Raw genomic sequence first — 11,897 nt, 5'->3', positions numbered from 1 at the left:
TGAGCCAAAATAAACCTCTTCTTTAAAACTTACTGCAGTCTATAATGGTGTTACTGGTGACAGAAATGGATTCACACACAAGGAAAATCAACTTGGGCTTGTACAAGGACAATGGCAGCTCACACATCAAATCTTGACCTGTTCAAGGACAGGCTGACTCAGGGGGCTGGTGTAGTTGGGACACACAGTAACTGCATGTCAGTTCTGATGAGTACTGGTAGACTGGCTCCAACACATGTAGAGGCCATGTTCAGGAAACCACCTGGGCAAATGTCCAGAAGAGAGCCCAGAAAGGGAGCGAGGGAGGAGGTTAGCGGGAAGGCCTAGCAACCCTCTCATCAGCTAAGGTCAACGGGATGTATGATCATGAGCACAGTGAGGTCAGAGTTCCAGACCATAGTGGGTACATCCTCAGTCCTAGGAGATATACACACAGGTATGGTGATTCACTCAGTCACAAGACCACCAGTCTCCAAGGCTCTCCATAGTCTTGGCAAGGTGGTCTTTCCTGGGATGAGGAAGTGGCTGGCCAGTAGATATAAGAGGGCCTACAGGAACAGAGCCAAGGTGTCAGTAAGGTGCTAAAGGCCTTTGGTACCTCCTGGGTAGAAGCAAGGAGGACAGCCCATTGGTGATGGGTAAAGTCTACAGATATGAAACATTAACCAACATCCCCGCAAACACAAGCTAGTTCCCAGTTCCAAAAGCAACCCAAATGCTTTAATAGCTGGCCCCTAAGGCCCCCAGACTCATCAAAACCCTTAAATAAAGCAGGAACCACAGCTTGACAGCCATCAGCTGAGCTCAGCCCACTGCAGGGAGGTGTCCACATGAAGCATAGCTCACAAGAGCCTCAGGGAGTACCAGGGTCCCCAGCTGGGATCTTCAGAGACCTCCTCACATTGAGCCGACACAGCCTATCAGGTCCAGTTCCCTGAGTCCCTGTAACTACTTGGCTTCCAGAACACAACTTTCCTGGGATGTGGGAAGCAACTCAGGTAGGTCAATGGCACAAGCCCAGAGCAGACCTGTGGACTCCAGGCCAGCCCCAGGCTAGGGTCCCTGCACCAGCAGTGAAGACTGGGGAAAAGTGTGTGTGAATCACACACTCTGTACAATGTATCGCCCTAAGGTAACCAGATCCCAAGACGCACAAAGACTTGACAAGAAAGTTTCCCAGCCTCAGCCTCATTATCCCAGACCTTGGCTGAGGTCAAGGGCCTGTAGGCAAGGAGCAGACCAAACCATAATGGGTATATGTCAGGCATCCCCACACAACCCTTGTGAGGTAGGCTGTGTTGTCTTATTCTACAAATGGGGAACGAGGGCTCACGAGAGGTGAAGCAATTGCCCAAGACACGCAATAAAGAACAGGGCAGCCAAGATTCAAGCCCAGATAGGATGGGCTCCAATGCCCACAGGTTTTCTCACAAAGACCCTCAAGTTAAAAAAGTTCAGGCGGTTTCTGCCCAGTCAGATGGGCCCGGCCCCAGGGCAACTGGATGTCAGGATAGGTACACAGTGGTCCCCAGATTATAGGCTGCCCCAACAGCACTAGCAATCAGTGCTACAGGTGATGGCTCTGGCTGCCTAGGAGCTGGGGGTGAGGCGAAGGTCGGTCTGGTCCTGAGGCCTTGTGACCCCAAGTAGGCAGTGCCACGCCATTGAGCCAGGCAGTTTCCAACAGGCTGCGGAAGCGTGCCCTCAGGGTGGGACCGGGTGGATTGGTGCTGGCAACAGGGCTTGGTGAGGGACCATGTGACCCTCTCCCAGATGTCTCTGTTTTCTCCGGGCCAGGGGTTGGTGGCTTCCTCCCTGGTTTCCTGACTTTGGGGGCTGGTGACTTCCGAGCCACAGCTTGGCTTTCTGGTTCATCTTTGGCCACAGTGGCTTCTGATGGGGATGTAGTTCTGGTCTCAGTGTCAAAGTCACCTGGAAAAGGAACACATTATCAATCTGTAGAATCCACACCTCCTGGTCTCAAAGCCACCCAGAACAGTGGCTCTGTTTGTCCCAGACCAGCAGATGGTGCCAGCAGGGTCACAGTCATCATAGATAGCCCTTCAGAGTACCCATTGACCAGGCCAAGGGAATCTTGCTGAAAACATAACACTTCTCCCTAAGGGACACTAGAACTCCATCTGATGAGAAGAGAGCTCAGGAGAAGTCACTTGGGAACAAAGACAAGAGGAAAGGAGCCCCGCAGGTCAGGAAGCACTGGCTTGGTCCAAAGTCTCACTATGCAGCTGGATAAACGGGCATGGAAAGAGAAGGCGGTGCCATACACAAGACAGCCATCTTCCTCCTGCCATAGAACCCCAGGCCAGGAGCCAGAGCCCAGTAGAGATGAGCCCCAAAAACAGTCCTAGGAGGGAGGAGAGGTCAGGAACCCAGGGGAGGGAGGAGCAGCCCTCTAGGGGCACTCATAGTTCAGGGAAGGAATGGGGTACAGATTTTCAAACCTAGCCAGTAGCAGGTCACTGGGTTTTAACTCCCAGACTTCTATGAAGCAGGCAGCCCAGGGAAAGGGACCGGACCCTCTCTGGACCCCAGACAGGGCAAGAGATCAGGAACATAGGGCAGGTAGACAACCCTCCCCTAATTCCATGGCAGGATTTTGCCTAAGGCCTTCTCTACCCTGACCCAGAGCTTTGGATGAAGGAGGCTCATGGCAAAGTGCCCAGGTGGAGAGGGGACTAGAATATATTGCTGAGAGAAATGGCTGGGTGGTAGGAATGTGGGGCAGCAAAGACTTCAGAATGGGCAAAGGATCTAGAAGCCAATTTACCAACACAGAAAAGGCCATGCCACCCTGCCACGTCCTGACTGAAGGAGCTGAGCATGGCAGCATTTGCTGAGCAACCCAAGCATGGTAACATATGCCTATAATCCCAGAACTAGGGAGACAGAAGCATCCTGAGTTGGAGATTAGCCTGGGTTATACAGTAAGACACTATTTCAAAAATCTGGAGAGAAAAAAGTACAACTGGAGAACCAGCTCAATGCATCATTTATAGTAGAAAAATCAAACTGCAAACAATATTCCAACTCGGGAACATGTGTGTGCAAGTGCCAGGGGACCAGAAACTACACTGAAAGGCAACAGTGTCCATGTGGGAAGGAAGGTGGGATGCTGCCAGACCCTGGGCATGGAAAGGTGACTAGGGCTGCTTTACAAAAATAGGAAAGACTGCAGGTGGGAAGTAAGCCTAGAGCAAAGCTCAGGCATGAAGACTGGGATGCAAGGAGTGGGAAGCCCAGGTGACAGTGGGCAGCATGCAGGGGTAGGGGCTAGAGCTCAGAACGGGGGAAACATGAAAAGCAAATTCTCAGGTGGAAAACACAGACTTGCCCAAAAGTCCGAGAAGAAGCCTACATCAAAGATGCAGAAGTAGAAACAGGCATCCAGGAAGGAGTCAAGAATATTTCCACAGAAACAGATCTACTGATGCCTACATCAAGAGGGTGAAGGAAACCCCAGAACCCCTACAAACAGAATTCTTGTTCCAACATAATTTCTTAAGACTCTTTCAGCCCCTTTCCCTCATCCATTCATATAATGCACAGACCTGTCACTCGCTCACACAGCTCCAGTGGCTACAGGGCTGCCCCATGCTCACCCAGCTGGCGGCGTACACAGTCATGCCACTGCAAGCCCAGCAGGTCAGGGTAGATGTCAGGCAGCTGGCGCAGTGCCAGCAGCTTCAGCATGCGTGAGGTGCAGCCATGCAGGGCACGCTCCCGCAGCGCTCGCTCCTCTGACAGTGTGGTGGGTCGGAGCTCCACACGGTGTTCTTGCAGCACGTGGTCCACAGAGGCTGGTGGCAGCTTTGGGAAAAGCCGCTCCTTCACCAGGTGAATGGGCACAAAGATGGCACCAGCCCGCACCACATGTGGGAAGGGGCACTGCTGTGTGCACACAAACCTCTGCAACTGGGACAGCAGCTTGCCCAGGAGCCCTTGCACACCCTGGCAGTCCTGCCATGCAGCCCGGCCCCATGGTCCAGTTGTCTCAAGCCACTCACGCAGTTTCTCTGGTGGAGAATGGGCCACAGAGCCTGAGATGGCATCACAGAGGGATGTGTGCAGCCCTGTAAAGTGCTGCTCTGGGGAGTCTGCTGGGGCTGCAGTGGAAATTTGAGCAGAGGCTGAAGCAGGGCCTGAAGCTGGAGCAGGGGCAGGAGCTGGTGATGGTGCTGGAGCAGGGGCTGGAGCTGGGGAGGTCACAGCTATGGCTGGTGGGCTGGGCAGGGCCAGGTTGAAGCATGCCACTGGCAAAGGCTGGGTGAGAATCTGCAGTCCCATGGGCACAGATGGGGGGTTGGGTGAAGGCTGTGCAGGGGGAGGAGCTGGGGTAGATGGGGACGGGACAACAGCTGCAGGTAAGGGTGCAGGACGGAGTATCTTGAATTTTCGGAACATGAAGGCCACAGAGCTGTGGAAGTTGGTCCTTGGCGTGGCCTCTGTGGTGACTGGTATTTCAGGTATTTCTGTGACCATCTTTTTCAGGCCTGGCAGACCTGACACTGTGTTCTCCACACCTGGCCCATCAACAGCTGCAGTGGGTTTAGCATGCACCTCAGGACTAGGGACCTTGCTAGGGGAAGCCTCTGCCATAGGCTTCTTTACACTCAAGTCCAGAGCCACCTCCTCACGAAGAGAACAGCAAGACTCCGAGTTCCCATCCTGGACAGGCAAGGTCTCTGTACAATCTTTGTCTTGGCTCTTACTGGTGGCTGGGGCCAAGTCCCGTTCAGCTGTGCCTTCTGGTGCCTGTACATCCAGATAGTCACGATAGGGAGCCAAGCTAAAAACATTGTCAATCACAGGCATTGGTGGAGAGCTGGGAGAACTTGAACCCTTCTGTGGAAGAGACTGGCGCTCCTGAGCACAGGCATGCAGTGCTGGTGAGGTACGGGGAACTGGACTGTCTCGAATAACAATAGGTGCCCCAGGATGCTCATCAGACCTGGGTTGGAGCTGCTCTTTCCTGCAGCTGGGCAGCCAAGTTTTCTCTTGAGCTTCCCGGACTGGCTTCTCCACCGGCCTCACAGGTTCAGAGCATGGCTGGCTGGCAGGCAAAGGTTGGCATGTTCGCTGGAAGGCACTGGGCTGTGGCACGTGCTGCACACTGCTCTGGGAGGGTGGTGTTCCCCCAAGTCTTGGGGATGTCCCATAGAGAGAGAGGTCGTCCCGGGCATAAGGAAAACCCAGAGTTTGGGGGGCAAAGTCTAGTGGGCACCGTGGAGCAAGAGGGGGCTCCAGCTTGAGGCCGGGTGAAGGTGTTGGGATGGGGGCAGAGGAGTAGGAATAAGTGTCCATCCCTACTGGTGGCATGTAGGGGGTCTGGACTGCCTGTTGTCTCAGGTAGGGGCTGCCCAGCCCACCAGCCTGGTAACCAGCCCCCTTGTGGGCTCCCAGAGGAGGCAGCGGGAGCAGAGAGCTGTAACTTCCTGGTTTCTCTGGGTGACGACAAGCTGGAGGGCAAGGCAAGGCTTGTGGAGGTGGGGGCAGTGGATAGTGGGCTGGCACTGCATCCTGGCAAGGTGGTCCTAGGGGCTGGGCCAACTGGGTCCAAGGACTAGAAGGCCCTTCTGACATTGCTTGCTTGGGGTCCCCAGAATAAGGACCTGGGTACTTGGAGGCCAGGAAACCCGAGCTGTGGATGGTTCGATACTTCTCCAGAAATGCCTGGCACGAGGAAAAAGTCAGGGAGGGCTCTTTGCCAGATCCCCCTGTTGGTACCCCATGCAAGAATGTCCCATCAAGGGACTGGCCCTTGCCAGGAGCTGGGGCTAGAGAACAGGATGTATCAGTTGAGGGCAACAGGGGCCCAGTCACCAGGGTCCAGTCAACATCTAATGGCCTCTTTGTTGGCCCCTCTCCTAGGCAAGTGGAGAGTCCATAACACAGAGGGCTGCGGTAGACAGGCTTGGGCGCTGCTAGCGGTGGGCCTGGGTATGCATGAGCCTGGGGACCAAAGGGCAGGAGCTCACTGGAGTCCTGGATCTTTTCAGAGCCTTCTGTCGGAGGGCGGTAGAGCAAGCAGTTCGTCAACAAGTTGTCTGGCCGAAGTGGGGATCCCGCCACACCAGTCGGGTACAAGGGTGTATATGGGGTCCAGGATGCCAACCGCTCAGACCCTGCCTTGGAAGTACCCCCTATGGGGCAAGAAAAGTAGGTGCCCTTGTAGTTGCAGGTGTCCTGGTTACCAGCAGAGAGGGGCAGGTCATGTCCAGGCCCTGGGTCTGCCTCCAGGCGGGGCAGCTTGCCATACATCACAGGCCCCAGGGGCCCCAGAGGCCGCTTCTCTGCCATCACTGTGAAGGTGTTGAGCCCTCCTGAACCCCTGCTACTTGACTTGCTGACCTGGGAGAGAGAAGGAGAGGCAAAGGTGGTTAGAAGCACAGGCTGCAGGTGAGCAATAGAAGGTGCTTTCTGATTTGCGGCCACCCTAGACCCTGGCCCACTGTGATGCCAAGTTCTTGCTGAATGCAAGAGTCACATTTCCCAAGGTCTCTGACTCTACTTTCTGTTCAACTCTATTTTTTAATTTATTTGTTTTTATTTTATGTCTATGAGTGTTTTGCCCACATGTATGTAGGTACTCCTGTACATGCAATGCCTACAGAGGCCAGAAGAGGGAGTCATATCACCTGGAATTGGAGTAGCATTTTGGTGCAGGTAGCCAAACTACTCTATGAGAGCAGCAGTAAGTAGTAAGCTCTTAACCACTGAACCATTTCTCTAGTCAACCAACTATAATTTTTTTTTCTCAATTCTATTTTTTAAAGGTGCAGAACTCTGTTGAACAAATAAATGCACAGTGGCCTGACACAGTCTAAACTCCACTGCAGGAGCCACTTTGTTCATTTGACTGTCAAGACGGCCCTTGGGGTTCCCAGACTGCAGGGCACAGTTGGAGGGTCACTTGCCTTGGCTTCTCACTCCCAGCCCAGATGAGACCTACCTACTCCAAAGTCACTGATGAAAGAGATGGCACAAGAAGCAGCTTGCCTCCCTCTACAGACTCCAAGGTGCCACAGAAGTCTCAAAATGCCCCTACAGCCAAGACATGGAATCCCAGGACAATCTACAAATTCTAATTTCTTTTAATACTCTCTTGTCTTGCTTGTCTTACCAAAAACAGCAGAGCAAGACCTCAAACCTAGGTTCCCTGGCTCAGAGCCACTGACACTAGGCTTGGCTGGAGAGGGCAGTTCCCTTAGGAGAGGTGTCTGGGTGCCTCTCCAGTCCTACCCCAGATCCACACCCTCAGTAGGAGAGTCAAGGCTGCCCAGCAGATGGTGCTGTGAAGTGAGCAGGAAGGTCTCAGAGAATAGGGGAGAAGAGCCTGTATCAATCTCCAGGTCTCATGCCCATGGCATAGAGGTGTATGTGTATGCGTGTTTGTATATGACTTGGGGGCGAGGGCCCAAAGTCCTAGCTGGCAACTACCTCTATAGTATTTTATTGAGGGACAGACTAAATGCTGGAAAAAGACTATGGAGTATTCTTTCCTCAGAGCCCTTCCCATTTTCAGTTCTTTCCCATGTTTCCTTAATAAATCTAGGTCCTCTGTCCAAAAAAATAATGCCTAGAGGCATGTCCGAAGAAAAATGGGCATCCAGGCCACAGTGGGCACAGGTGGGTTTGCTTGACACAACAAGCACCTGTGGTGGCTCCATCAGAGGTTTGTCTCTTAGGGCTCCACTAACCGACCTCTATCTCTTCTGGTGAGCACCCTCATTCCCAGAAACTCCCAGGAGGCTTAGAAAAAGGGTGAGATCAGCTCAGTTTTCCTATGAGTAGGCCAAAGGCCTGTGTCACAGGTTTCTGTACTCAGCAAGCAAGAACCAGCTTTCTCCTCCTTTCTGGCTAGTGGCCAGTGACAGTCAGGGGCTCAGAGTTAGAGCAGTAAGAGGACAAGGAAAGATAAGTGGTAGTATGGAAGTCAAGGACCAGTCCTACCCTAGCCAGATGGCAACAAGGAGGCCCTCTTTGACAAGGACCTGCGTCACAGGGAGAAAGTCTCCATTCCTGCATGGCTCTGTGCTTGTATGGTTTTGGGGTGCTGAGCCTACTCTGGCCCTTGGGGAGTTCTGGGTTAATTAAGCGCTGGCTCCCGTCTCACCTCCACCAATGCTCCTTGGGGGCCTGCTCTATACCCACCCTGGTCTCAAGAGCCCTACTCTCCAGAGTTCAACCCAATCCATGCCTTTTGCTCTGAAGACTCCCTGAGAACCAGTCACCTGGGACCCTCGGGAGTCTTTGTAGGGGGAGTGAAGGCTGCAAAGAGCCAGTGGAAGACTCTCAAAGGTGTGCAGATGACAGTATGTGCTGCAGCAGGAGATGGAGGGCCCAGTGCACACTCCCCCAGTAGAGGCCCCTCCCCATTCAGACAACAGCCAAATGAAGGTGGCCTCAGGTGCTTGAAGAAGGTAGGGCAGCAGGTGATGGTGGGGATGGTATTTTTAGATGCGCTCTAATGTCAGCCAGAACCCAGGGCAGGGTTGGGCACCCACTCTTGCTTTCTTCAACAGGCGAAGCAAACAACTCTGTATGCCCACTCCCACTTCCACGTCACAGCCTAAGGACCTCAAGAAAAACGCCAACCCAGCCCAATAAGGGCCAGCATCTGGACTCTCTTGGTCTGGATCAGACTGGGGTGTTCTCACACCTCTCTGCAAGCCGAGGGTCTGAGCTCTCCACATATCCGGTCTGGGGCAGTTCGGTTCCCAGGTTAGGAGAAAGGATCGCAGAATGCGTCTCCACCGAGTTTCCACCTAATGGCCCCGCCCAAGACCATCCTGCTTGGGGCCCAAAGCCTGCTTCGCTTTGGGACGGACGCCCCATCAGACACTACAGACTTCCGGGTGTCCCCAAGCTTCTCCCGGCGGCGCTGGGACGCACGTGCACCCCAGCAGGCTGACACACAGGCCGCCGCCACGCATGCAAAGCCTTGCCTGCACATATGTGCATGGCCGTATCTGCACACAGCTCCTGCCCCCACCCCCACCCCCACCCCCACCGAATTGTGCCCTTCCCTTGCTCAGGCCTGGGCACACGTGTGCAAGCCAGTAGGCTGGAGTACCGAGCCCCACAGATCCACGCTCGCAGACTGGCGGGAGGTCCAGGAGGTGGGGGGTGGGAGGCGATCCAGCCACAGAGTCCGGGCAGCCGCCTTCTTCGGGGCGATCCCGCCAGCCTGGGCAGCAGCCAGAGGGTGAGTCAAGCGGTGGCGAGGAAACCGCAGTCGGTCCCGTTCCAGCAGGGTTCGTCCAGGGCCCCGAGGCACCTCAGCGCCCGCCGCCACCAGCCCCAGCCCCCACTTCGAATCGCGCCCAGCAATCCACGTGAGACGGGCCCCGCGAGAGGCCCGCGGGCTCAGCCCGACTCCTCGCCAGCCCCACGCCGGGGCACTCCCGGAGCTGCAGGGCTCTACCAGGCCCGGGGAGCATCCAGGTCCTGGCAAAGTCCGCGCAGCCACACAACCCGGCCCCGCAGCCCGACCGCCGGAAGCCTGGGCACCCGGGCCCCGCGCTCCGTCCCCAGGCCGGCCGATAGGGGCGCCGTGAGGCAGGGCCACCCGCCCCTTGCCCACGCGCCGCCCGCAAACTCGGCCCAAGTTTCCGCGCCCGCGGAGCAGGCGAGCTCCTACCTTCAAAGCACCAGCTTTCTCGCGGCTGCCACCCGGGGCCGCGGCCGCATCCTCCAGCGCCACCCAGGCTGCGGGTCCTGGTCCAGCCCGGCCTCGCACGGGAAGTCGCGGCAAGCACCTAGCCCAGAGCCGCCGTCCGCCTAGCTGTTCGCGCCGCCGCCGGGCGCCGTCTGCGGTCCCGGGCGGGGCGGCAGAGGGCGGAGCAGGGGCGGGGCGGCCCGCGGGGTTGGGGCAGAACCCGGCTGTGCCTCTGGGAGCCTGCGTTCCCCTGGGCCCGCGGGTGCCGAAGGCCTGCGTGGAACCAACTTTCCCGCGACCCAGCAGCCAGCCGTGTGCACCGCCTGTACCTGCTGCACTCTTCAAACCACTGGGCAGCCAACCAGCCCTCACTCAGTGATTCCGTTAGATCATTCATTCGGGGCCACTTTCTAGCCATGTGACCTTGTGTCTGCCACTTGACCTCAATGGGCTTCAGTTTCCTCATTTATAAAAGTGGAATTCTGTCTCCCCTAATAGTGGTGAAGCTGTCAGGCTTCGAAGAGATAAATGGCTTACAAATTGAGGTATAGTGACATACGACTGAAAATCCCTGCACTAGGGAGTTGTCGGGAGCGCGGTGGGGGTTTGCTATGAGTTTGAGGTGATCCTGGGCTACATAGCAAGACTCTATCTTGAAAATAAAAATAAAGAAGAGATCATGCAGATACCCTTGACTCCCTTGGCCAGTACTGTTGCATTAGGAAGCTAGAAGACAGACTGATGGATCTCAACTACTATTAGGGCTCCACAGCTATCTGAAGAAGTGGTGAGCTCCCACTCCTGGAGTGGGCTGGGACTGAGGTTCAGGGGATGTTGCCAAGTGGCTTGGGTGGGTATCTGAACCTTTCTGGCAAATGTCCCTCACTAGAACAACTTGAGCACATGTAGCCTGGGATGCAGATGGAGTGAAACATCCCTAGCCAGGAATGGTATGTTGCAGAGAAGGCCTGGGAGACCTGACCATCTCTGCCCTGACTCTAGCCACCTGATTATGGATCCTTGGCCCTTCAGCACCATTCCATTCTTGGAAGGAATCTGGTCCCTGTAGTTCCTGAGCTGCCCAAGAGTCAGGGACAGAGTTGTGTAATGAGAGAGGGGAGAATAGGTAGAATTGGTCAAAGTGAGTTCATGGGGCAAAACCACTCAGGACATCTCCTTAAACCCCAGGTCAGGACTGCCTGATGAGTCAGAATGAAACAAGGCTGAGGCTACTGGTGTGGGAGCAGCTAGAACTGAAGAGGAGGGGCTGGGCTCCAGGTAGGACTAGGAAGAGGAAGTGAGGTCACCCAGGGGGTGGGGGAGGGTGTCATTTGGATTAGAACTGGAAGATCTTACAAATAGAGTCTGGAAAGATCTGGGGAGGAGAGACTCAGAGTAGGTTGGGGCTTTCCCAAAGTCACACTGCAGGCTGGGACAAAAACTCAGGTTGCCTGAAGATCTTATAGACACACTTTAACACCAGGAAAGTGCATCTGTGCACTGACAGCTCCGGGTCATTCCAAACCTGACAGCCTTAGCCCCTGTCTGCAGTCCCCTCAAATCAGGGCATTGTCCCCATTCTCACACTTCATCTCTGCACTGCCCTCCCTACTGCACAAGCTCCGCTCCCAATCCCTGACCTGCTGTTAGGAATGGGGAGGGAGGAAGTCAGTGTCCTTGGTTCTTGCCCTCTAGAACTCTCAAGTTATATGCCTGATGGTCTCCCCAATCCTTCTAAGTCCAAGTAGGACCCAGTCAGGCCAGGGTGAGCCTGCTGAGACCCTAGGGACCAGCTAAGACTGCAGCCCCACTGAGCTTTGTCTTAATTCAGTAACATCTCTCAAAGTCAGCAGCCCCACTAACCAGCATTTTCTCTATTCCTCTTTGGTATCACTTAAACGCCTTGGATTAACACAAAAAGGACACAGGATGGAAGACTTGAGAGCCACTTCGCAGCTCTCTCAACCTTAATTTGTTCAGCACAAAATAAGGTAGACGCAGTAGCAGTAGCGCATGCCTTTCATTCCAGCACTCAGGAGGAAGAGGCAGTCACATCTCTGTGAGTTCAAGATCAACCTGGTCTACATATTGAGTTCCAGGTCAGCTGAGGCCACAGTGTCTTTGAAAAAAAAAAAAAAAAAAAAGGAGAGACTCTACTGGTGGTGTGGCGCTCGGTGTAGAGAAGTTGATCCTCTGAGGGGCTCTGAGGCTGAAGTCG

The 11,897-nt window shown here is 54.9% G+C and overlaps 1 protein-coding gene across 2 annotated transcripts; it reads right to left on the bottom strand.

Moving 5' to 3' along the window:
• On the bottom strand, window positions 1-9,837 carry CUNH15orf39 (chromosome unknown C15orf39 homolog). 2 transcript variants are annotated; one of them, XM_008836526.3, is made up of 3 exons: window positions 9,662-9,837; window positions 3,621-6,369; window positions 1-1,932 (listed from the first exon to the last, which is right to left on the bottom strand). In XM_008836526.3, exons 2-3 carry the CDS (start codon window positions 6,316-6,318, stop codon window positions 1,568-1,570), a joined length of 3,063 nt encoding a protein of 1,020 aa, XP_008834748.1. In that variant the 5' UTR covers window positions 6,319-6,369; window positions 9,662-9,837; the 3' UTR covers window positions 1-1,567. The 2 variants fall into 2 exon arrangements, with proteins under 2 accessions (XP_008834748.1, XP_008834749.1); XM_008836527.3 differs by having other exon boundaries at window positions 1,797-1,932; window positions 3,570-6,369.
• Window positions 9,838-11,897: the final 2,060 nt, after the last annotated feature.

This window comes from Nannospalax galili, unplaced genomic scaffold (genome assembly GCF_000622305.1).
Source record: "Nannospalax galili isolate Female #2095 unplaced genomic scaffold, S.galili_v1.0 scaffold54, whole genome shotgun sequence".
Taxonomy (NCBI): Eukaryota; Metazoa; Chordata; class Mammalia; order Rodentia; family Spalacidae; genus Nannospalax; species Nannospalax galili.
The sequence above is the reverse complement of the archived record's forward strand: the minus strand, read 5'-3'. Positions and strand labels throughout refer to the sequence as shown.

What these genes read in the sequence shown, in the direction of transcription:
- CUNH15orf39 (XM_008836526.3), bottom strand. Translation starts at nt 6,318, where the DNA reads ATGGCAGAGAAGCGGCCTCTGGGGCCCCTGGGGCCTGTGATGTATGGC. An exon ending in CTGTGTACGCCGCCAGCTGG is followed by an intron (nt 1,933 to 3,620) that starts GTGAGCATGGGG and finishes TTCCTTTTCCAG; the next exon opens with GTGACTTTGACACTGAGACC.